This window comes from Strigops habroptila, chromosome 3, assembly GCF_004027225.2.
Source record: "Strigops habroptila isolate Jane chromosome 3, bStrHab1.2.pri, whole genome shotgun sequence".
Lineage (NCBI taxonomy): Eukaryota > Metazoa > Chordata > Aves > Psittaciformes > Psittacidae > Strigops > Strigops habroptila.
In genome coordinates, this window is record NC_044279.2 from 55,428,358 (window position 1) to 55,453,515 (window position 25,158).

The 25,158-nt window shown below is 42.1% G+C and overlaps 1 protein-coding gene across 1 annotated transcript in view; it reads left to right on the top strand.

The window, feature by feature from the left end:
- The window catches only part of WNT7B (Wnt family member 7B), a 95,265-nt gene that overhangs the window by 56,331 nt on the left and 13,776 nt on the right, over nt 1–25,158 (top strand). Inside the window, exon 3 of the mRNA XM_030478733.1 lies at nt 24,410–24,681. Within this exon, the coding sequence (XP_030334593.1) occupies nt 24,410–24,681 (272 nt within the window). The remainder of the gene's footprint in view (nt 1–24,409; nt 24,682–25,158) is intronic.

Genomic DNA, 25,158 nt, shown 5'->3' on the forward strand with positions numbered 1-25,158 from the left:
ACTAAACAGGATCCTGGCTTTTGTGTACGAGCAGAAGTTCAAAGTGGAGCTGATTCTCATAAGAAGGACTCAGCTAAAACCTAATTAGCTTAATGGAAATAAACTATAAAACATTTGATTTTTTTAAGTTTGCAACTTAAAAAGTTTGCAAAGTTGCAACTTTGCAAACAGGCAGGTGCTGCCAAGTCTTGCCACTGCAAGGAAAGTTCTTTACGTAAGATGACAGGTAGTGTGGGTCGGCAGCTAAACTGCTGGTATGTGATCCTGTGATAACTTGGGGTTCTAATGACTTTGAGATTCCTTGAGCTTTACTACTGCGGTTAGCTATGTTGTCAAAATCTCTTCCCTAGAATTACAGATGATAGGTTTGGTCGTCTAGTTCAACCTCTAGATCAAGAACGACAGGCTAAACATAACATTAGACTTCAGAGTTACATGTGTAGCAGCATCCCTCCCTTTCCTCCCCTATTCTTTGGGATACATTCTGTTTGGTAAACCATCTGTTTCTAAATTGAAAAGCTTTAAATGCACAGAGAGGCATTTACAAACATTATGAAAAAAACAGCATTTGTTGATCTGTACATTTTGGTTTGCAAGCAAATGTTTTAGTATTCAGGCTTAGATCGCCGATCTATGCAGTTTGCTGTCTTGCCTCCAGTCACGAGCAAGTTCTTTCTCTAATGAAGTAGCTGGAGTATCCCAAAATATTACATCTGACAAATACCTTATTTTCTAATTGACAAAATTTCCTTCTTGAGTATCGTGCATGACTTTTTAACGTTGGATTACATTACCCATGACTGTAAGTTTATTTCTTACTGACATATTGTATGACCATAACTGTGAAGTATAATATTACTGTTACTGATATGAGTCAAATTAAGATGAAAGAAATAAAGCAAGCAAGCAAGCAAGAGGACTATATAATCTATTATTTGGAGGTTTGAAAAAATAAATCTAATGTGGTAGTGCTAAAGTAGTTCTTCTCTCAGGATTCAAAATGGCCAACAACTTTAGTCATGTTCTCATATGTGCTAAACTTTAAACCCTACATTTTAAGTCCTGTTAAGGAGGCTTTGAAAGTGTTTTACTTTAAATGCATGCCTGAATAGTTTGAAGAACACAGAAGTCATAGTGAAAGCCAGCATGAAAGACTGAGGTGATGATGGGCCCTTCAGCTAGTAAAAACTGTTGCAGTTATCCAGTTTTGATCAGATTTGGCTTTAAGATTGAAGTGGATCTAGGAGATGACTTTTAGCCACATGTGTAATCTGTTGCTATCTATAATGCTTTCTCCACTGCGGAGGTTCAATCTCTCTTTTCTGGGATTGTGAAAGAAAGATGATTCCTAATATTTAACCAGTGTTGGTGTAAAAAGTGGGTTTGGATTGCTGAGGAGTCTTTAAGTAGTCTTCTTTCACCCCAGAAATCTCACTGGTGCACTGGGAGAAGACACTTTTATCTCTAGATAGAAGTTCAACAGACATGGTCTGAATTGCTGTAGACTGGAAAGCTCTATTCAAGCTGCTAAAATGAAAAAAGTTTACTCATGCATCATGATTTATTTTTACCTGTTCACTGATTTCTTCATGACTACATGGAAGCCTGTTTTCTGTCTGATTCAGTTCCTACCCATCCCGCTCAGAAGAGGTCTCCATCCGAAGTCCCATTTGACATGGTCAGTGCAACCTTACAGTTTCTGAAGGGAATGGCACAAGAGGTAGCACTGGTTTCTGTCACTGTCGCTGAACTAAAGGGCTTCAGACAACAAAGGCGGAAAAATGGGGAGCCACTTCCTCACTTCTTTCCTTTGGACCAGTTTCATACCACATAGCTCCAGGCATTTGCACGAGATGTCTAAGATGGGAACCTAGTCAGCCTGTATTCCTTGTATGGTCAAAGAAGAGAGAAAAGCACTTCCAGAGGATGATTTGGATCTTAATTTGACTGCATGACTGTCCCAGTTGACTATCCTGGGAGCTTAGACTCCCTATTTATGTATCAAGCTTGTTAATATCTGATTTTTGTTTGTCTATGAAATTTTTCCTCCTCTCCATGTATGTTTCTCAGGGGAGCATGTAGTCCTCTCATAAAGTCACACCTGCTTGCCCAACATAGCAGACATGGAAACTTGATCTTCATTTAAATTCCTGGTTATTCTTGGTACTCATTCACCAGTAGTACCTGCAAAATTTGCCTTAGCTGATGACTTTCAGACAGATACTGGCTAAAAAAAAGAAAAAAAGCTGCAACCACAGGCAACTCCACCTCTGCTATTTGGAAATTTAAGAACAAGTGGAAGTCCAAAATTACCACCAGATGGTGCACCTATTTAGCAAGTGACAGAGACATGTTCCACAAGAAAGGGTAGCCACAGCCTCCAGCAACCCATCGAGTTGCTTCCCCTGCTGTTTATTCTCATCTGTGATATAAATTAAATGTGTTTGAAACACGGACCTGCCGGTCATACTATTCTGTTACATTTAATATGGAGTATGTTTTCAATCTCCGTGATGGAAGACTTTCAGCTGCCTGGCTAGGGACCTGAGGAAGTGGGAAAGAGTCTAGCAGATCTACAACTACATGTAAAGGGAGAAAGAAAAAAAAAAGAGGGACCAAGAGCAGGAAAAATTGATGATGGTGGATGGCAATGAGCAGGCTCCAAACTCAGAAGTGGCCAGCACAGAGCATTTATGCATTACTGTTTCATTAAGTTGGCTGTTTCTGGCTATTAATGGTAAGTAGCTGGGAGAAGGTTGAGGTCAGCGCATTTCTGAAGGATAGTCTTCATGTCTAAGTATTTTGGAAAACTGCCAATGCCAGTATCCCAGGCAAAATCACATTGGGTATTCTACACAGCAAAAGTGGTGAACTTTCCTAAACAGTCAAGTGTTTTTATTCTCTAACTGCTTCTCAATCCTAAGCACTTGGTACTCCATAGTTAGGGAAAGATCAGCAAAAATGGATAAGCATATATTTTCTGCCATATTTCTCACAAGACCATGTGATTCATCTGGATTTGCTGTGAATCAATCCATTATCAAGTGTAGGACATGAGTAGGCCTTTCTTCCCATTCTACTGTACTTGTTTTGAAGAAGATTCTAAAGTAATATCTAGGTTCCTGGCAATCCTCTTTCATGAACATTATAAAATTGATGCAGAAGAAAATGTTGTGAGTCTCTCACTCATTTGCATAGGCGTGTCTTTTACTTCTTTCTATTGTTTTGGTATGTTTTAGAGGATGCTGTAAATAGAATTTAATATATTGTTTGAGAATAATTAATGAGAAAGGTTTTTCTTTTAATTACAACTTGACCAGTAAAGAAACATCTGAACTGAAAATTTCCTCCGAGCAAAAATGAAAACATGTGAATGTTTTTTAACCTGAGAAGTACTCATTCGGAATGCATAAAATAATTTTTCATTCTCTTTGTCCAAGCTGAGAGGAAGGCATCACCTCAAGAAGCTCAATATAATTCCGTTCCTATCATTTTTCACATGCCCTGTGGCTCCTAGTTCGAAGTACTATCATTTTATGGTTAAAGCATGGACCAGGAGATAATGGATTTGGACTCTGTTCTCAGCTGTGCCATATACTTTTCTTGTGACCCTGAGCAAGTCACTTCATACCTCGCTGTCTGGAGACTAAAGATGACTAATTTTAGTGGGGAATTGAAAGGCTTAACTAACGTGAACTAACCTCCACTTACACACTTGTGAAGTACTCTGGGATTCTCAAACAAAAATGGTTGCTGTTAAAGTCTTCTTATCCAAACAGGAAGCAAAGAACAGAAATGTCGTGTAGGGATCTGGTCTTCTAGAAAGTGAGTCCAGGCCTGAAAAAAGGCCATACTGAAAAATCTCAGTAGAATAGGCCTGGTAAGATTATTAACTTAGTTTGCACATGAAGGAAGTTTGGAAACTTTAAGCAGCTAACCACAAAGAGCCTAAACTCAAATTTCACAAAGAGAAAATACTTGTGTTCAGTACCTACATGTAATGTGAAAAAGAGAAAGTAAAGCCCATAGGGAGAGTAACTGCTGGTTACTTACTGTGTGCTCGCTGTATGTATGCTGTGATTCTTTCAGTAAATCTTCCTGTCCAAGACCCTCTTTTTCTAGCTACTGTTGCAGAGCAACATCCTGACACCAGCAATGGGGCTTGAACACTTTTTCCCTTCTTCCCTTTCTTTTTCTCCTTGTTTTCTCCCATTTTCTTTCACTTCAGCAGTTCAGTAATGCTGAAACCAAGTTCGCTTCCCTTTCGTTTGCTTTTCCCTTGTCCATTGATCAACCATGTTGCTTTATTACAGACTCTGTAGTATTAACTACAATACAAACAGAAGCTCTTAGCAGGAGAGCTAGCTGGGATTTCCCTGCCCTCTTACACAACTGAAGCTTCTGCAGCACCACTTTCTTGTTTGTTTTCAAGGATTAGTGGCAATATTCCACTTACTGCTGACATAATGAGGCATAAGCTTTGCTCAGAGAAGGCAAAGCAGCACTGATTTTTAAAAGACTCTGGACTGCTGTGCTACTAAGGATGGGCATGGAAAGTTTGAAAAGCAGCAGACTACCCTCAGATCTGAGTGGCAATAAGATTGCTGATGGGGTTTTGCACAGCATGAACTGTTTCCGTGAACAGTGTGTCCTGCTCAAAGTTAAATTCAAAGTGTCTGTATGAAATATCTCATGTGCATGTGCGTGCTGTCACTTTGTGTTAGTCAGAGGAACATGACATCATGTGATAGACAAGAACACTACTTGGTACCATATAGCCTAATTCAAGACTTTTCACGTGAAATGTTTGTTTTGTTTTGGTTTTAAGACATTTGCTTTTCTAACTGGTCTGTTTTAATTAGAGCTCAACCTGAACCACAAACGATAGATTTGAACTTTCCCAGAGTTCAGTGGTGTTCAGATCTGGCTTTTGGTTTGGCCCATCACAGAGACAGGGGTCAGCTTCAAAGTTCAGATCTGGAAATGGGCTGCTACAAAGCAAGGGGCTGAAAAGATTATTTAATGAGACCCATATCTCACTTTAATGGTGGATTTGTAGTAGAGACACTTAATGGAGTTTTTTGAACATACTTTTACGTAAGCAGCATCTCAAAGACTGCTGTTAATACTCATCTATTTATTTAAATACTCAGTTATACTGCAGAAAGAGTCTTTTTCCTTCTTTCCTGGTCACAACGCCTGGATCCTGGTCTAAAGCTGAATTACCTTAAAAACCTACAGATTTTGCTTCTGATCTTTGTTTAAAACTCATCCTTCAGTTCTAAGTTATCATATTTAAAAACAATGGAAGCTCTTTGTGGGCTAGAAATGTGATCTTTTTGTGCTCATAACATTTAGCTTTTTCAGCCGAAAGGCAGCTAACTCACAGGACTGGCATCTGCTCATTTGTCAAACTCTTGCAGGCATGGATCAGCATTTTAGGTGAGCTTGCTCAGTATATGGCAAAACACAAGCTTAACACAGCACAAATAATAAATAACAACCACTAGTCTACTGGATAAGATAACCTGACTGGTAAGGTTAGCTGGACAGGTTCAGATTAAACACTGATTCAGTATTTAATATGAACACTGATTAAGTATCTTTCATGAGTCCTGAGAATCATACCATTCTTCCTTGTTTATGTGAATCTTGTCACTTCCCAAGTCCTGTCAGGACCAGAAACTCCAGAGCTGAAAAAAAGACTTTGCTCTTGTGATGCTTCCAGACTCATTTTGCAAACCAGAGAGGTTTGGACCAGAATCTAAACTTTGTGTATTTATCCAAAACCCTATGAGCTCTTTACTCTTTTAAATCTCTTTCATATGTGTGATTTGTGCCGTGTCTTTTTCTCTGGGGTTACAAACTTGACTAGCAGGCACTACACTAAGAAGCGTAGTCATCATTACCTGAAACTAGCTCTCCTCCCAGAAAGATTGTCAGGCAAGTTAAATGTATCAGAAACGTGAATGCAGCCACACAAGCAGTGTTGGAGCATTTGGAAAATATTCAAGCAAATTTGAAAGCAACTTTCATCCTAGCCCTTTCACTGGAACTTTCTTGTTTGCTTTTCACAAAGTCTGAGCTCTGACGATAGTGACTTACGGGGTTACCGCCCAGCTGTTTGCCCTGCGCCTGGAAGATGTGATCTCTGCAGTGGAATTAGCAGAGCAGAACACAGGCTCATATTGACAATCTGCAAACCCAGCCTCTCTGCTGCAACCACCAAGGAAGGGTTGGTTTGGGTTGGACTGCATGCTAAAGCCGATGAGGCACGGTCCTTCTGCTACCACGTGAGATATCAAGGGAGTGATAACATCCTCAACAGCCACACCAAGATTCACCGCATCTCACCTGTCAAACCCTACTTTGCCAAGAATGTGCCAGAGTGTCGTGGTTTGAGCCCAGCCGGTAACTCAGAACCACACAGCCGCTCGCTCACTCCTCCCCCCCCCCCCTTCTTCCTCCCCCCGCTCCCGGAGGGATGGGGAGGAGAATGGGAAGAATGCAACTCCCACGGGTTGAGATAAGAGCAGTCCCGCAACTAAGGTATAACACAAAACCACTACTGCTACCACCAATGATAATAATGATTAGTGAAATAACAAGGGGAGAGGATACAATTGCTCACCACCCGCCGACCGATACCCAGCCCGACCCGAGCAGTGATCTCGGCCTTCCGGGTAACTCCCCCTGGTTTATATACTGGGCATGACGTGCTGTGGTATGGAATACCCCTTTGGCTAGTTTGAGTCAGGTGTCCTGTCTCTGCTTCCTCCCGGCTTCCCCTCCTCCCTGGCAAAGCATGAGACTGAGAAAGTCCTTGGTTGGAATAAACATTACTTAGCAACAACTAAAAACATCGGTGTTATCAGCGTTGTTCCCAGGCTGAAAGTTAAAAAACACAGCACTGCACCAGCTACTAAGCAGGAGAAAAATGACTGCTATAGCTGAACCCAGGACAGTATCCACCCCTTATTCCATACCATTCACGTCATGCTCAGATCCCACATCTCTCAGCACACCATCACCCCTGTCCCATACATACACATATATATACACCCACACCCACACACAGAGAAAGATATCGTTCCCTAGTCCATGGACCAATCCCTGTAAAATTGCTGAACTCATCCAGTCCATGATGTCAGGTTCCATCTCTTGTAATAGTCTTTCAGGGCAGGAGGGACGGTACATAGTGTTGGGTTGTTGCCTGCTGATGATACCGCTAAACTCATCTGGTCACTGCTGAGCTCGTCTGGTTTCCTCAAAATTCATTCTTGGTTGAGGTGATGATCGGAGGGAAGTGAGGGTCAACGGCTGGTGACCTGAAGATATCTAGCTGGTGGGCTATAAAAGTGTTATAGAGCAGGCAACAGCGTACAATTGAGTTCATTGGCTGTTTTCCCCCAAAATCAAATCCCCTTGAGGTACACATCGGACTTCCCCATCTTCCCGCATTACCCACCAAGTATATCCAGGTCCCTGAGCAAAAGCAACCCCACGAGTGGGTTTGCCTTTACCTGAAGCAGGAATAACCCAGACTGTCTTCCCCAACAAATTCTTTATGTGCACCACAGGAACTTTATCCCCCTCTACGGTACGTAAAAGTTCTGATTGGGCTGGGCCAGCCCTGTTGGCAGATCCCCTACTGTTGACCAACCAGGTGGCTTTTGGTAAATGTGTATCCCAGTGTTTGAAAGTCCCACCACCCATTGCTCTCAGTGTAGTTTTTAACAGCCCATTGTACCGTTCGATTTTCCCAGAGGCTGGTGCATGGTAGGGGATGTGGTATACCCACTCAATGCCATGCTCTTTGGCCCAAGTGTCTATGAGGTTGTTCCGGAAATGAGTCCCATTGTCTGACTCAATTCTCTCTGGGGTGCCGTGTCGCCACAAGACTTGTTTCTCAAGGCCCAGGATAGTGTTCCGGGCAGTGGCATGGGACACAGCGTATGTTTCCAGCCAGCCAGTGGTTGCTTCCACCATGGTAAGCACATAGCGCTTGCCCTGGCGGGTTGGTGGGAGTGTGATATAGTCAATCTGCCAGGCCTCCCCATATTTGTACTTCAGCCATCGTCCTCCATACCAGAGAGGCTTTAACCGCTTGGCTTGCTTAATTGCAGCACATGTTTCACATTCGTGAATAACCTGGGCAATAGTGTCCATCGTTAAGTCCACCCCTCGATCACGAGCCCATCTATATGTTGCATCTCTGCCTTGATGGCCTGAGGTGTCATGGGCCCACCGGGCTAAAAATAATTCACCCTTATGTTGCCAATCCAAGTCCATCTGAGCCACTTTAATCTTAGCAGCTTTATCCACTTGCTGGTTATTCTGGTGTTCCTCAGTGGCCCGACTCTTGGGTACATGAGCATCTACGTGGCGTACCTTCACCACCAGGTTCTGCACCCGAGCAGCGATATCTTGCCACAATGCAGCAGCCCAGATGGGTTTACTTCTGCGTTGCCAGTTGCTCTGCTTCCATTGCTGCAACCACCCCCACAGGGCATTTGCCACCATCCATGAGTCAGTATAGAGATAAAGTACTGGCCATTTTTCTCGTTCAGCAATGTCCAAGGCCAGCTGGATGGCTTTCACCTCTGCAAATTGACTCGATTCACCCTCTCCCTCAGCAGTTTCTGCAACTTGTCGCAGGGGACTCCACACAGCTGCCTTCCATCTCCGATGCTTTCCCACAATACGGCAGGACCCATCAGTAAACAAGGCATATTGCTTTTCACTCTCTGACAGTTCATTATATGGTGGGGCCTCTTCAGCACGCGTCACCTCCTCTTCTGGTGACATCCCAAAATCTTTGCCCTCTGGCCAGTCCATGATGACTTCTAGAATTCCTGGACGACTGGGATTTCCTATTCGAGCTCGTTGTGTAATTAGTGAGGCCCACTTACTCCATGTAGCATCAGTTGCATGATGTGTAGAGGAGACCCTGCCTTTGAACATCCAGCCCAGCACAGGCAACCGGGGTGCCAGGAGGAGCTGCGCTTCAGTTCCAATCACTTCTGAGGCAGCTCGAACCCCTTCATAGGCTGCCAGTATCTCTTTTTCAGTGGGAGTGTAGCTGGCCTCGGATCCTTTATATCCCCGACTCCAAAAGCCAAGGGGTCGACCTCGAGTCTCCCCTGGAGCTTTCTGCCAGAGGCTCCAGGTAGGACCATTCTCCCCAGCTGCGGTATAGAGCACATTTTTCACATCTGGCCCGGCCCGGACTGGTCCAAGAGCTACTGCATGAACTATTTCTCGTTTAATTTGTTCAAAGGCTTGTTGTTGCTCAGGGCCCCATTTGAAATCATTCTTCTTCCGGGTCACGTGGTAGAGAGGGCTTACAATCAGACTGTAATTTGGGATGTGCATTCTCCAGAACCCCACAACACCTAAGAAAGCTTGTGTTTCTTTCTTGTTAGTTGGTGGAGACATTGCTGTTATCTTGTTGATCACGTCTGTGGGGATCTGGCGGCGTCCATCTTGCCATTTTATTCCCAAAAATTGAATCTCCTGTGCAGGTCCCTTGACCTTATTCCGTTTTATGGCAAAACCGGCCTTCAGCAGGATTTGGATTATTTTCCTCCCTTTCTCAAAAACTTCTTCCGCTGTATCACCCCACACGATAATGTCATCAATGTATTGCAGGTGTTCTGGAGCTTGCCCCTGTTCCAGTGCAGTCTGGATCAATCCATGGCAGATGGTAGGGCTGTGTTTCCACCCCTGGGGCAGCCGGTTCCAAGTGTACTGGACGCCCCTCCAAGTGAAAGCAAACTGTGGCCTGCATTCTGCTGCCAAAGGGATTGAGAAAAATGCATTGGCAATGTCAATTGTGGCATACCACTTGGCTGCCTTTGACTCCAGTTCATACTGAAGTTCTAACATGTCCGGTACGGCAGCACTCAATGGTGGTGTGACTTCGTTCAGGCCACGATAGTCTACTGTCAATCTCCACTCTCCATTAGACTTTTGCACTGGCCATATGGGGCTATTAAAGGGTGAGCGGGTCCTGCTGATCACTCCTTGGCTCTCCAGTCTGCGGATCAGCTTATGGATGGGAATCAAGGAGTCTCGGTTGGTGCGATATTGCCGCCGGTGCACTGTTGTGGTCGCAATTGGCACTTGTTGTTCTTCGACCTTCAGCAACCCCACAACAGAAGGATCCTCTGAGAGACCGGGTAAGGTGGACAGCTGCTTAATTTCCTCTGTCTCCAAGGCAGCGATACCAAAAGCCCATCTATACCCTTTTGGGTCTTTGAAATACCCTCTCCTGAGATAGTCTATGCCAAGGATGCATGGAGCCCCTGGACCAGTTACAATGGGGTGCTTTTGCCACTTCCTCCCAGTCAGGCTGATTTCAGCTTCCAGCATAGTTAACGCTTGGGATCCTCCTGTCACTCCAGAAATAGAAATGGGTTTCACCCCTTGATAGCTTGATGGCATCAGAGTACACTGTGCACCGGTATCTACTAGAGCCTTATACTTCTGTGGGACTGATGTGCCAGGCCATCTGATCCACACAGTCCAGTAAACCCGATTATCCCTCTCCTCCACCTGGCTGGAGGCAGGGCCCCTCTAATAGTGATCACAAAATTCTCCACTTCTGTCTTGTAGAAAGGGATTAGTATTCCTTATCACAGGAGCTGGGGTAAAATCAGCTCTTTCGCTCCATCTGGGAAACTGCTCGCCAGAGACTGGAGCAGCAGCTTTCCTGGGAGGATCATCCTTGACCATTGTTCTCCTCTTCAGTTCACGCACCCGTTGCTCCAGAGCTGAAGTAGGTTTTCCATCCCACTTTCTCATGTCTTCTCCATGATCCCGCAGGTAAAACCATAGGGTGGCCCGTGGCGTGTACCTCGTATATTTTCTTTCTCGAGCAGTAGGGCGCCTTCTGTTGATAGCTGAGACATGGGTTGGTACGCGTGGAGAGCTGGATAGATCGGATAAATCGTCTCTCAATTGTTTGAACTCCTGGGACAGTTTTTCCACAGCTGAAATGATGGAAGGGGTGAGATTGTCTTCGAACTCTCGGAGTTGACGAATCAGGAAATCCACTGTTGGTGATACTCCGTCATTCCAGGTCATTGATGCCAATGTGTGGGCATATGATGATGGCGCACTCCGTGTAAGTTTCCGCCACATGGGTCATGTACATTCGACTTCATCTGGGTCTACGGATGTGTTCCTGGAGTCCGGCCTACGATAGATCATCTCTATAATGGCTGATTCCCTCAGGGACTGGATGCCTTTCTCTATCGTGGTCCAGTTGGCTGAGCGATTCGTAATATTGTCTTTGTAGGGAAACCTTTCCTTCACAGCTGCCAGGAGCCGCCTCCAAAGACTGAGGGCTCGCTTCTCTCTTGCAATCGCTTTGTCAATTCCTCCTTCCTTAGCAAGTGATCCCAGCTGCTTGGCTTCCCTACCTTCTAGTTCATGACCGTCGGCCCCATTGTCCCAGCACCGGAGCAACCAGGTGACAATGTGCTCCCCTGGAAGACGGGTGAAATCTTTTCGCATATTCCGTAGTTCGGTTGAGGTCCGGGGTCGAGAAGTGACCTCTTCTTCTTCTTCCTCTTCCTCTGACCCACGTAGTAGTAACTCTTGTTCAGGTGCTGTTGCATATAGTAATGGCACTGGGTCTTCATCTTTCTTCGCTTCACGGGTTGCTCTTTGTGCCTTTCGTTTGCTTTTGCTTACAGGGGCAACAGACATTGTCACAAACTGGACATTTGGTTTAGCTGCAGTGTTTGTCACTGTGGTTGGAGTGGCTGCAGTGTCTGCCACTAGGATTGGAGTGGTTGCAATGTCTATTGCTGGGGTTGGTGCAGCTGTTGTACTTGGGAGTTGAGTAACACCAACAGCTGCATTATCTGTTGCTGTCGGGGTTTGAGTAGCTACTGTGCTTGTCACTGGGGTTGGTGTAGCTGCAGTGCTTGGAGTAGCCATATTGTCTGTTGCTGTCGTTATCTCAACCTTTCGAGCCCCACGTTGGGCGCCAAAAAGAACTGTCGTGGTTTGAGCCCAGCCGGTAACTCAGAACCACACAGCCGCTCGCTCACTCCTCCCCCCACCCCTTCTTCCTCCCCCCGCTCCCGGAGGGATGGGGAGGAGAATGGGAAGAATGCAACTCCCACGGGTTGAGATAAGAGCAGTCCCGCAACTAAGGTATAACACAAAACCACTACTGCTACCACCAATGATAATAATGATTAGTGAAATAACAAGGGGAGAGGATACAATTGCTCACCACTCGCCGACCGATACCCAGCCCGACCCGAGCAGTGATCTCGGCCTTCCGGGTAACTCCCCCTGGTTTATATACTGGGCATGACGTGCTGTGGTATGGAATACCCCTTTGGCTAGTTTGGGTCAGGTGTCCTGTCTCTGCTTCCTCCCGGCTTCCCCTCCTCCCTGGCAAAGCATGAGACTGAGAAAGTCCTTGGTTGGAATAAACATTACTTAGCAACAACTAAAAACATCGGTGTTATCAGCGTTGTTCCCAGGCTGAAAGTTAAAAAACACAGCACTGCACCAGCTACTAAGCAGGAGAAAAATGACTGCTATAGCTGAACCCAGGACACAGAGAAACACATTAAAGCCCACACACCTAAAGGATGAGTGGTGAGTCACCAGTGATAGTGCTCACATTATAGAATTGCTTGTGAAATTTGACATATTGAGTTGGTCCTCTGAGGTGTCCTGCCAGGCACTAGAAAAAAAATTACAAAATCTGTTTTGTAAGCAACAGATTTGTAGGACAACCCTAATAAGCAACATATACAAAATTATCCTCCAGGAGACAACCCAACAGCAACTCCCAGCAAATGCAATGAGAACCTCTCTGCTATGTTCCTATGCAGAATTTTACAGAAAAAGACAACATCCTGGTACATTATTCGATATAAATTACTTTTCCTTTTTTTTGTCAAGCATAAGACATAGTCTTCTGTCTATGTTTACACAGTTTTGAAGAATATCTTAAGGCCACCTTGAAATGCAGTTACTGAACAAGATGAAAGCATAACAATTTCTGTGCCTGGAAAGCACTCTCTCAGGCACACAGGAGCTGTTTCTCTGTGATCAGTAGTCTGAAATGCTTTTCAGAGGCCCCAGCCTGGCTGTCACCATTTCTGAGTGGGCAGTACTTCCTCCACATTCGTTGCTATTACCACAAAAGGGTGTGTAGATCAAGGTAATTCCAGATGTCACTATTTCACAGTTACTTGGCATAATAGTCCTCTTGTATTGCTGTTGCAGTGAAAGCTACGATGTGATGATGGTTATTTCTCTGGATTTAGATTGGAAATCTGACAAATATTTAAATAAATATTTATTTATTAGATCTTGTCTCGACCACATAGATGGCTACTATATGCAATTCAGTTTAATGAAAGATACTGCTGCTCTTCATAAACCTTATTTTGCAAATGTCACGACTAAGTAGAATTAGTACCTTATTTTATATAAAAGGATTCTGATTCTGTACTTGATAGAATCAAGTTAAATGATACTCTGAAAAAAAAACCCCTAGAAAAATACACTAAAAGAAGTTATATTATGTTTAGTAGAATTTCTTTATCCTAATCAGTGAAACCAACAAAGTCATCTTCTGGCTTTTAATGTAATGAAATCTTTTTTCCCCAGTCAGAACATAAAATAGGATAATGGACTGATAGTGGAATGCTTTAAGGGTGGGATCTCCTTTTCTAAAACCACCATATACCCTCAGCAATTACACTTAGATGACTGCTGCCAGCACAGTTGGAAAGGCTCACTGTGTAGTGAAATCTGGCTTAACTCTCTGGTGGGATAAGTTTAGACTGTCTCCCTTTCTTTGCATTTTCTACTCCCAGTTTTGGGGCTTCCCTACGCAGCTTGATGGCTTCTGGAAATCTTGCTTTTTTGGTGTCTAACTCTCTCAGTGCTTGGTAAGGCTGGATTCCTATCCTGGCCACATGGAAAATACTAGGTGGAAGAGCATCTAAAAGACAGGCTTTAGAGCCAACATCCCTTTGCAGATTTAGCTCTAAGTGCCTAGCTCTTGCCCTATAGAGGTAGTTAATTTTGTATACTATAAAGATTGGCATCTAATCTGAAAATAGTACCTCATACCTGGAAAATATCTTGGGCTAGACTTGCTTGCTACTGCAGTTGCTTTCTATGTTGCCAAGAGGATATTTCTAGATTAATACATATATATATATCTCTCAAACAAACAATTATGTTGGCTAACATAAGAAGTGAGTGCAAGTAAAAAGTCCACACTGACAAATAGAAGAAGCCAGCTTTTAAGATCCTGCTTAAAGTTGCAGATGCCTTACTAGTAGTCAAGAAGCGTCATCAACTCCAAACTGGGACATGAAAACATTTAGCATCTCTCTGAAACAGAAGCAAATGCAACCTCAGCAAAACTTCTGGCAAGACACTTAAATTAGTTATTTTTTCAAATTACAAGTAAAGGGATGATGTTGATCTAGTGATAAACAGGTATGGTGTGTGAGTGCAGAATGTTAGGAGTGAACTCTAAATGCTGTGTACTTCTCTTGTAGGCATGGTGATGCTGAGCATTGCCGTGCCCAAATCCCTTTATGACTCTGGCAGTAGATGACCAGTTCAATACTATGCTATAACAGAATGTGGAAGAGCAGAGCAGAGAGGTCCCAGTCCCATGAGCTGTTGCTTTTTTCTTGGAGTTCTCCCATCCCCCCAGGAAGCTGCATGGACATCTCCCTGAATTTGTTTCAGTTGTTGGTTGAGAAGTGTAAAGCTAAATTCCTCTGTGGCCTTCCCACAAAGAGAATCCAACAAGAGGACAGTTTGTTCTCTTACAGGTCCTTCTGCCATATGGACAAATGCCTTAACCTCCTTGTGCCCCTATGAAAGAGGGGAAATACTATCTTCCTTCTGTTGCCCCGTCTGGTTGAGAGATGCAGCTTCTTAAGGCAAGGACTACCTCTTCCATAAACAGATTTGTGTCTAACACCAATTTCATCTGTGTATGACTTAGTATATTTGTAATTTAATCATTATGGCAAACTGGTATTGGCCCACTAGTAGGGTCTGTGCAACATATTGAAGTAACATTCGTGATTTAACTAAACCGCCTCAAGAAATTCTGAAGCAAGAGCTGAAATTTCATCTGCAACTTACACAGACACACACAGACACCCACCCACAGACACTCTGGCATGCCCAGGTATAGGAGCTTAGTGCTTACAACTATTCATAATTCAGCGAACCCTTTAAAAGGTGTTATTATTTAACATGTCTCTACAGCAAAGCACAGGTGTGCACAAAAGAATACAGACATGACCACTGCCCTCAGGGCTTTGTTTTTTAGGTTAGAAGTGACATAAGATAATACAGGAAAAGATGACTTCATGCAAATGGCAGCGCAGATTTACTTTGAAAGAGATGTTCTTCAACACAGTATGTTTATGTCAGACCAATGAAATGATTGCAGTGAGTTAATCAAAATACTGACCCAGAAGAGAATCCACTGAGAAGGTCTGATTCTTCAAGGCAATGTCTTCTTAATATTCATAAGCATGGTAGTAGGGATAACAGAGTATTTGTGAAATTGAGCCCATAGCAAAGTTAAATATAATCACAGAATCACAGAATAATTTAGGCTGGAAGGATCCTCTATTGACAGCCAAGGAGAACATCCATTCTGAACTGATTCACGCACTAAAGGCTCAATCCACATACATGAAAATCTCAGGGACTTAACTGGTTTGGTAGCAATGGTAGCAACCTATCTTGATATTGCAAGCATATTTTCTATTTCTTAAATCTGAGTAGACAACATTTCCCTTGCTGAGCACCACACAGGTATCTTAGAATATCTTTAAAAGGCCGTGTATTAGTGCAAGAACACTGTCAAGAGCAAACCTAAAAAAAAGAAGAAAAATATGTGCCCGCATAGATATAGATTCCCTTCCCTTTTTCTTAATTATCGCTTTTATTTCTCCCTGTGAAAGGCCCTTAAACAAAGAGATCATAAAGTGCTAGCAAATCCTACATATAAGAACTGTTACAGTGAATAGATTGAGGCAGTCGAATTATTAGACTAGACTAGAACAGACTAGACTAAACTAGACTAGACTAGATAACAAAATCTGGTTTCTCATAACCCCGTTTAATTTAAGAATGTTAGCATACTTTAGGACCTAGTTTCTCTGAGATGCATTCAGGAGTCCATGCTTTCTGATAAGGGGTGCAAAGAACCTTTAAAAACTCCAGTATGCTGCAAGATGTCTCCAGCTGAGCTTTCACATATTATGATGTATCAAACCACTAGTCAGCACTGAAAAGAAAAAGCACCAAACTTTCAGCAGGGAATCGTTAAGTCCCACAATGGGACGTCAGTAGGTCCAGAAGAGAACACAGGCAGGAGACAATCTCTCTGCTTCAGCTGTTGCTTCCCACATACTACTTTGACAGTATTAGCAGTAGCATTGTGAAAACACAGCCAGCTGTGACACTGCACAGGCTTTTTTCAATGGTACAGTGTATCTGGGAACTACCCCCTCATGTGTACTGTGTATTTCTCAAGCCATGCTCTTGTGCGTTCTTTAAATGAGTGCTTAGCACCATGTTCTGATTAAACCTTGACAAAAACAAGCAGTGGTGTTTTTGGATCAAGACTTAATTTTCCCATTTTCTGTAAGAATGAAATACAGATTGTTTGTTAGGGCTGAGTTAGTAAGAAATATTGGCTACAACTAATAGTTTTTCAGAGGAGAGCCAAAAATTCATATTTCTTTGGGCACTTCTAAACATCCTTTCAAAAATCACAGCTAACTCACTAACCTCACAGGAGCTGTCCCAGAAAACTTCACCAAGATATATGCTGCCAAAAAACAGTGAAAAACACAACAGAATTATGCTCACTTTGGAATAGAAATGCTGACTATTGTTTACAGTTGCCAGGACTTAACTGAATATGTTTAGGGGGTAATTAAGTAAAAAAAACCCTGTAAATTGCTGGAAGCCTTGTTACAGAAATCACTGTGGAAAGTACCACCAAGCCTTTAGAAAATAACCATGAAATTGGAAAAATGCTTGAAAAAATGTGAAAAGCAGAGGCGTAGTAAATAGCTCTTTTTAATAGACATGCTTCCAAAAGCATATAAATAGTGACAGCAAGGAGCTGCAAAAGGCAAGTGTGAAATAAATCTGGTTCATTTACAGCCCATTCTAAAAAAAAATTTGACAAACTCACATGAGCAACAGAAAACAATCCAGTTGACAGTGATTCTAGACTGATGGCCAAAATTCTGGCACCTCCAGCCATAAAAACTTAGTGGGATTCTAGAGATGAAAAATGCTGAATAAGAGAAGAGTCTGTAAACAAACTATTATGTCATAGTAGTACACATTCTTAGCTCTGAAATTAGCAGTGTTCTCTGTCCCAACCATGTGTGATAGCAAATAGACATCATGAAGACATCTAGGAAGAAGCTGCTGAAATCATGTGCAACTCCTGCTCTAGCTCTAGTCTGACTAAACGAGACTATTTTAATTAGACTGTAATACAAAATAGGGGTTTAGGAAGGAAACGGGGAATGAACAAATATTGTAAAGAGAACATTACTCAATATGACCATCAGAAGACTCCATCAGATTTGACCAGAAAGTCCTGCCACAGTAAGAGATATTCAATCTGCACCAGGTTCAGCATTCAGGAGCACATTTGAGCACAGGTGCTACAAGAGGGACCTCACAACCATGGATAGCTATATAGGTATGTGGTCATATATAGCTGTATGACCACAGGCTACAGAGTTAATTATTCAGTCAGTACTTTGTCAGTGCGTGGAAGATGAAGAAAAAAGCTGATCCAGTACTCAGTGGAGTGGACCCCTGAGGAGAATGTAAACCAAGGACAATGCCAAGAAGGCCAAAAACTTCTTGCATGAGTCTTCACTAAAAAGGTCAATGGTGAGTGGCTGGTTATAGAACTAATATCATAACAGAGGAATATCACCTAAGCATTGGACAGAAGGAAGTATTTGTCCAGGTTGAATGCTTTCCAGTTAGCTGACCTCCCTCAGAACGTTTAATGAAGCCATTTTAGAGCTGTTTGTCCTCAGAGTCACTAGTGCTGAAAACTTATGGAGAACTCTAATTAAGAAGAATTGAATAGACAAACATATTGCCTTTGTCTAGAAGAAAAAAGGAAAGGAATTATAGGACCAACCAACTTCAGTAAATGAAAAAATATGGGAACAAAACCCCATTTGTAAGCTCATAACTGAGAACAAGGAGGTGAGTAACAGTCAACAAGGATCTGTCAAGAACAAATTGTATTAAATCGATTTAATTTCCTTCTTTTGCCACCCAGGGCCTCAGAGGCAGAGAAGCAGAACTTTGTACCATATATCTTGGACTTAAGTGAAGCTTTTGGCACTGCTTTATATGACATTCTCATAAGAAAAATAAGGAAGTGCCAAATGGGTACATACCATCTGGAAATCATAACTGAAGGGTATTTATCAAAATAAAAGGATGTGCTAACTATGTTTCCTTACGATCTCTGCTGGAACCGGTACCAGTCGTTATTATACTTTTGACTTGACCATGGAAATAAGCGGTACCCATTGAATTTACAAATGATGCCAGTCTGGGAAGGACTGCAAGGAAATTGGAGGAAGTTTGGGTCAAAACTGAAAATTATCATGGAGAAATGGTCTGGAAAAAAAGAAAAAATCAAAAAAGAGAAAAAGAAAGAGGAAGCAGATAGGGAAGACAAATACAAAGATCTGTACGTGGGAATAATCAGCTGAACAAATGCAAAATGGGAAACATCTGGTGTGATAGCAGCTGCACAGAAGACTACTGCAGTCAGATTACTGACTGAGTAAGAGTCAAAAGTGTCCCGCTGCTGTGAAAACACCATGCTGGCATGAGTAAACAGGAGTGTAGCATGTGAGACATATGAAGTGCTCCTTCTGCTCTAACCCCAAGCAGGGAAGACCTCAGCTGGAGCACCCTGTCACATCTTCGGCACTGCACGGCAAGGCACAGGCCAGCCAGCTGGGAGAGCGGGGGGAATGATCAGAGCTCTTGAAAGTGCTCTGCAAGAACTGATGGTGAAATACATCTAGGAACTGGTGGAAGCCTTTAAATATTTAAACGCTGCTGCTAGAAGAAAAGAGTAATCAGTTCTTAGCATCCGTAGAGAAAGAAGCAGTGGATTTGCATTCAGAAAGAGAGTTTTAGCTTAAAATTAGTAAAACATTTAATAGGGGTCCTGAAGCACCGGAATAGACTGCGGAACCTCTGCTACTTTAGCTCTTTAAGAACAGGATAAATAAAAAGCTGTTGTGAAGGACATCTGCATTATTAGCCTACATTAGTGTTGAGGGTCAGACTAGAGACCCTCTTGAGATTCCTGCCAGCCCTGCATTTCTATGGCATTTTTTCTGCTTGTACAAATTGATTTCAGTGGTCTATAGTTCTGATAGGCAGCAGTGGGTATAGTAAAATAGAAGCATGGAGAAATTAAACCAATCCCTGCTTTTAGATTATAAACCAAGAAGCTTAAAGTTAATTACACTGAAAATGCAAATAGAGAAAGGATCTGCTTCAGACAGTGAGAAAACTCTCACTGACTTGTATTGCTCTTGGATCGAACTCAAAGAGAAGAGCTTGTAATATTTTTCCTTGAGAATTGCTAATAAATGTGTTGAATAAAATACAAAATTACAAAGAACTAAACTTGTCTGTAAATCTTCATCCAACCCTACTTAGGGTGCTGTTGTCTGAGGTTTAGTTTACTCATCTAGATGCATCTATTGCCTTTTGCCCATAAAAAATTACTCAGTGTGTCCTCAACTTTCACTCACAAAACAAGACTTGCTGAAAAGGATAGGGTTGGCAAAAAAGTCAAACTTCTGCCTGCAATGGTTCATTTCTTCTTATCACTGACCTATATTGTATTTTGTCATAATCAATCTGGTGTCTTGCGTAATTTGTTTTGTTTAACAGCAATGTGTAGTATTTATTTTCTATTATTGTTGATCCAAGATTTAGCAAATTACTGTCTAAACAGCATATATTCTACAGTTTAATATTTCAAGTTATAGTTCTAATAGCTGACATTCAGTAGCAGTCTTACTGATGTAGCTGCAGACGTAAGACATTTCAGAATGATGTGTGGAATAGCAATATTTTCATATAGTTACTCAGAAAAATAGATGCCTTGCTAATACCTATGAAAGAGTTAAATTTTTAACTAGCACTCACAGCTGAATGATCAAAATATGTATTTAACACACATGATTCTCAGCTGATGGTGGTTACATGTTGAAAATACACTGCTGAATATATGTATGTCCATGTGTAGTAAACTACAGCAATTATGGAACTTGCAATAATTTCCACAGCAGACTAAGTTTAGTGCTCAGTTAGCAGTCTAAAACTTAGTCAGAGATGACATCTAAATTAGGGGTAAAATATAGGCTGCTCCATGACTCCACCAATGGATAAATAGGCTCCTCTTACCCTATCTGTCAGAAATCACTCATTAAAGGAGCAATGATCCAGTATCTGTCTCTCCGAGCAGCAACTGCCCACCCGCATTGCTGGGCATTAGAGCACTTTTAAAATACAGCCCTCAGTTAGAATGCAACCAAATCAACCACATGGCAGTAACTCTGACTGGCAGACCACAGGCAAGACTTCTCTTACGGCCTAGCAGATGGCAAGAAGTAACCTTCAGCACCTTCACAAAAGCCTTCATTTCAATTAGTACTGGTAGTCATTGCCTATTAGATTTCTTAGATCAGGCAGTTATCAGATCAGATAGATCTGATGTCTGCATCATGAGTAACATGATAGATTCATGTTACTCAAGAAAATATTCATTCTACCTTTTGGGAATTAAGTCAGAACTGTCTTTTTTGGCACCAAAGCAGGCACTCCTAACAGTGAAAAGGATAAATCTAAGGATTGCAATAAAAGCCAAAACATTGCCTCAAAATAAAACCTTGGCAGAATTATTCTGGTCTATGTGACAGAAAACTTTAAGAAGTCAAACAAGAATTTTTCATCTCAGACACAGATGCTGAGCATATACAGTGCCAAATAATGAGATGCCCAGGATGTTCACTGGAAAGAGAAATTTCTAGCTTCAAAGTTGGGTCAAATCCCAAATTTGCTTCTATTTATAAGTATTTCTTCATTTCATGATCATTTCTGGAAAGAATTGTCTCTGTTCCATTGCAGAACAAGAATATTTTTGAAATCTCAGAAAAATCCATAAAATGAGATTATTGTTCTCCATTCAGGTATCACAGCAATCATTACTTAAATATTTTTAGCTGCCTAACAAAGACTTGCTTAGAACTGATTCCAAGTGATGACATACTAATGGAAAGCTTTGTGTACAGCAGACATATTATTAGGGCACAGAGGTTCCCCTCCCTCTCCCATCAGCATTTTCTGATAGGCTCTACTGATCCCAGGACTTTAGAGAATTGCTGAGGTAATGGTTACACTGAAGTTCAAGGGAAGCTTTGGAACATCCTCTAGTTAAAAAACCTAAAGCAAACCCTGCCTTAATGCTTAGCCAGACAACTTAACTTGCAAAAAGAATCTGATTTTCAGCCAGATCTTATTTCTGAGCCCTGCTTATTTTAGAGCTGCATTGAAACAGAAGAGTAACCTCTTGAGTCAATATGGTTTCCATTTGGTATTATCCCATGACTCGAGATAATTCCATCACTGCTATAGCTCTCCAGTGGATGAAGGAAAGATGTTTTCCTCTATTCCTGAAGGTAATCGGGAGTATAATGGGAACAAGCAGGGGTGGAGGGTGGGCTGAAAGGAAGATAAAGTCAGGATATTCTTTAGTTTGACAAAATTCATCAAGGCAAGCACTGTGCGAAAACTCATAGACAGGTTACAGACACAGTGGCCATGATAAAATGGCTTACCTTCTACTCTGGATACATGTGGAATATATTGAGCTTAAAGATAAAACATAAGCAACCTCTCTCTGGTTAATCTCTGAGTAAATCTACTGAACTGCAGGTCACAGCTGCTATGTTTCCTGGCAGGAATATATTTCTGCTTGTTTATAAGCCTTTCTACATGTGTTTTAAAGGTGTCTTAACAAAAAATTTTCCTGGGTCTGATTTTGCATTCTCATTTACCCTCATCCTGAAGAAAAGGAAAGCTTATCTCTATGTACAGTTTCTATTACATCTCGTATTTCCAATCTTTTGATTTATAGACGAAGAATAGATAAAAAACCAAACCAAACCAAAACAAAAAACAAGATGAAGAAAGAAATCCTTCAAGACAACAGGATACATTTTAAAACATGAGTCCTAGATTTGACTTCAGCTGCTGGGTAAAGAGGAATCAATATCAATATGCGTTTTTAGAGAACACACTAGGAACTAGAACAGTGGTTCCCAAACTTTTTTGGATTGCTATCAAGCCTCAGAATTTCTTGTGGACCACCAGACATCATTATCATCAAACTTTTAATTGAAAACACTATTAAAAACAGTGTTTAATATGGCTCTGTGGATTAGCTGTGAACCCTTCACCGTGGCCTCCTGGACCACCAGTGTTCTGTGGACCACGGTTTGGGAACCACTGAACCAGACTACACACATCGTACACCTCAACAAAACACTTCTGTGTCTGAAAGCAAAGTCAGTCCTTCTATTGCGTGATGTACTTAAATTATACACAAGTCAGTTTAACTTTCTTGGTACCTGAAGAACACAGCACCCTTTTGTTTTTCTCTTACCTTAAGTTTCTTTTTTTATTGCTTTGGAGAAAAAAGTATATGGTGCCAAAAACCAGTTTATGATTGTTTCTTGTAGGATCTTTCTCATATCCGGCAGTGGTGTAACCTTTCAGGAAGCTATCTATGAAAATAAGAAATATAAAACATAAATATATAAAAAAAAATAGAACATAAACCCCCCCCACTGTGCACTGGTCATTCCAGAATTGTTATGGTATCTATGAATCCTAAAATAAAAAATTAAAAATAGCTTCTAAGTTGTTTTGGGTTTTTTTTCCCTCCTCTGGAAAATTTGTTCTTTATTTTCCTTCCCAAATCCATTAACAATGTTAAAGCTCTGTGTGTGGTCATTAAGGCATTTCAGCAACTTTCTGCAAATTCTTTACAGTTATTCTTTGGCTCCACTATTACAAGATTGTCTGTTTATCACCAGATAAACACACAGAGGAAAATGATGATAGTGCTGAGAAGGCAACTTGTAGAGAAATGGTATAAATAAGAACAAATAATTGTTCTTATAAATAAAATAAGCAAAACACCAAAGGCTATGATCCAGCCCTACATTAAGTCAGTGACAGAGTGCAGCCTCACGTGAGAGCAGGAATGGGCTGTAGCACCCCTTTCAATTGTTCTGCCTCTGTATCTCCTTGTTCATGTGCACCCCACAGCAACTCAGCCAACCAGCATCTAGTAAGGAAAGGGAGCTTCGTATACTCAGTATCAACAACTAGAACATGGAATTGGTAATGAGGAAACTTGGCAAGTAGTGCATTATAGCAAAAAAAAAAAAAAAAAATTCCTAAAAAGACTATTTTTTTTTTTTTTTTTTCTGAATAAGACTGTACTTCCGTGTCATTATCTCCCTTGCTTTGGACAGGAAATAATGCTGCCACAGCACTTCCATACCCCTTGCATGCTCAATAGCCAAGGTAATGCAGAGGTTTGAGTCAGAGTGGGAGTGGAAAAGGGTCATTACAGCAAAACTAATATGCAGGGGAAAGGGGTAGCCTGTACCGTTCATTGAAAGAAAACAAAACTTACCCAGATGTTTTCTCTACAGGCATCTCTTGCAATACTTTACACGCAGCATCAGTAATGGATGCTACCAGAGCATTTATAAAGGTGTATTAGTAATCTTCCCCATTTGTGTCCTAGCCCTCTTGCACATCTGAAAGGGTCTGGTATTTTTTATGTTGTCTGACTGCTTTTCTTTTTCCATGCAGTGCAAACAGTTAGAGGTACTTACTGCTTTCCAGCGAGTGTTGCCACCAGTGACTCACTTATTATGCATCTGAAATACATAAGGTTCAGCTTGCAAACCTGACTAGACAGTGGAAAAACAAATCATGTTGCTTCACCTCACCACTGTCCAGACTCATTGCCAAATTCCCCTCTGGCAAAGGGGGTTAGGTGGGACTATCAGATGGCTGGTGCTTGCCTGTGGTAATATGCCCCAGTTGCACCAAGCATTTTGAAGATGTATGTAATTCAGTAAGAATGAGAAATACACACTTAGTAGTAATGCCCTCTTCACATTGCTGCCTGACAACATTGATGTAGATAATGTGTGTATCTTCTTTAGTAAGTGCGTGCTGCTTTTCTGCCAACCCATCAGCTTTTGGCTTCTCTCCACAGGAAGCAGGGAAGCTGCGTTCACCTATGCCATTACTGCTGCTGGCGTTGCACACGCTGTCACGGCCGCCTGCAGCCAGGGCAACCTCAGCAATTGTGGCTGTGACCGAGAGAAACAGGGCTACTACAACCAGGAGGAGGGCTGGAAGTGGGGAGGCTGCTCTGCGGATATCAGATACGGCATTGAGTTCTCCCGGAGGTTTGTTGATGCCCGAGAAATCAAAAAGAATGCACGGAGGCTGATGAACTTGCACAACAATGAGGCTGGAAGAAAGGTATTCTAGAAAGGACAAGGGATGGGGAAATGCGTGCTGGAGGATGGGGGGAGACTGGTTTGGTGGCAGGAGGCATTCCCTGAGAACTTTTACCCCTCTGTCTGCTGTTATCCCACACCCACATCAAGTTACCTGATGGCATCTGATGTTTACATTCTGTTGCTGGTTTTTTTATTCAGAGCTGGCCATGTATTATAGATGCTCTCCTAAATGTTTCTGCTTCCTAAGCCTTCTTTCCAGTCCCACTGACAACAGAGAGGGCTTTGCTGGAGCTGTTTGGCATAATGATAAACCTTTGCTTTTCATCTGTTTTGCAAAAACCTAGCAAGAGATGGTCAGGGCTTGTGATGTGACAGGACTGTGCCTGTGGTGCTGAACTCCCACAACACTCACAGCTATTTAATTCAAAATCAAACACCTCTTTGACCACAGCTGTAATGAAATACACACTTCATAGCAAATGCACAACTGTCCATT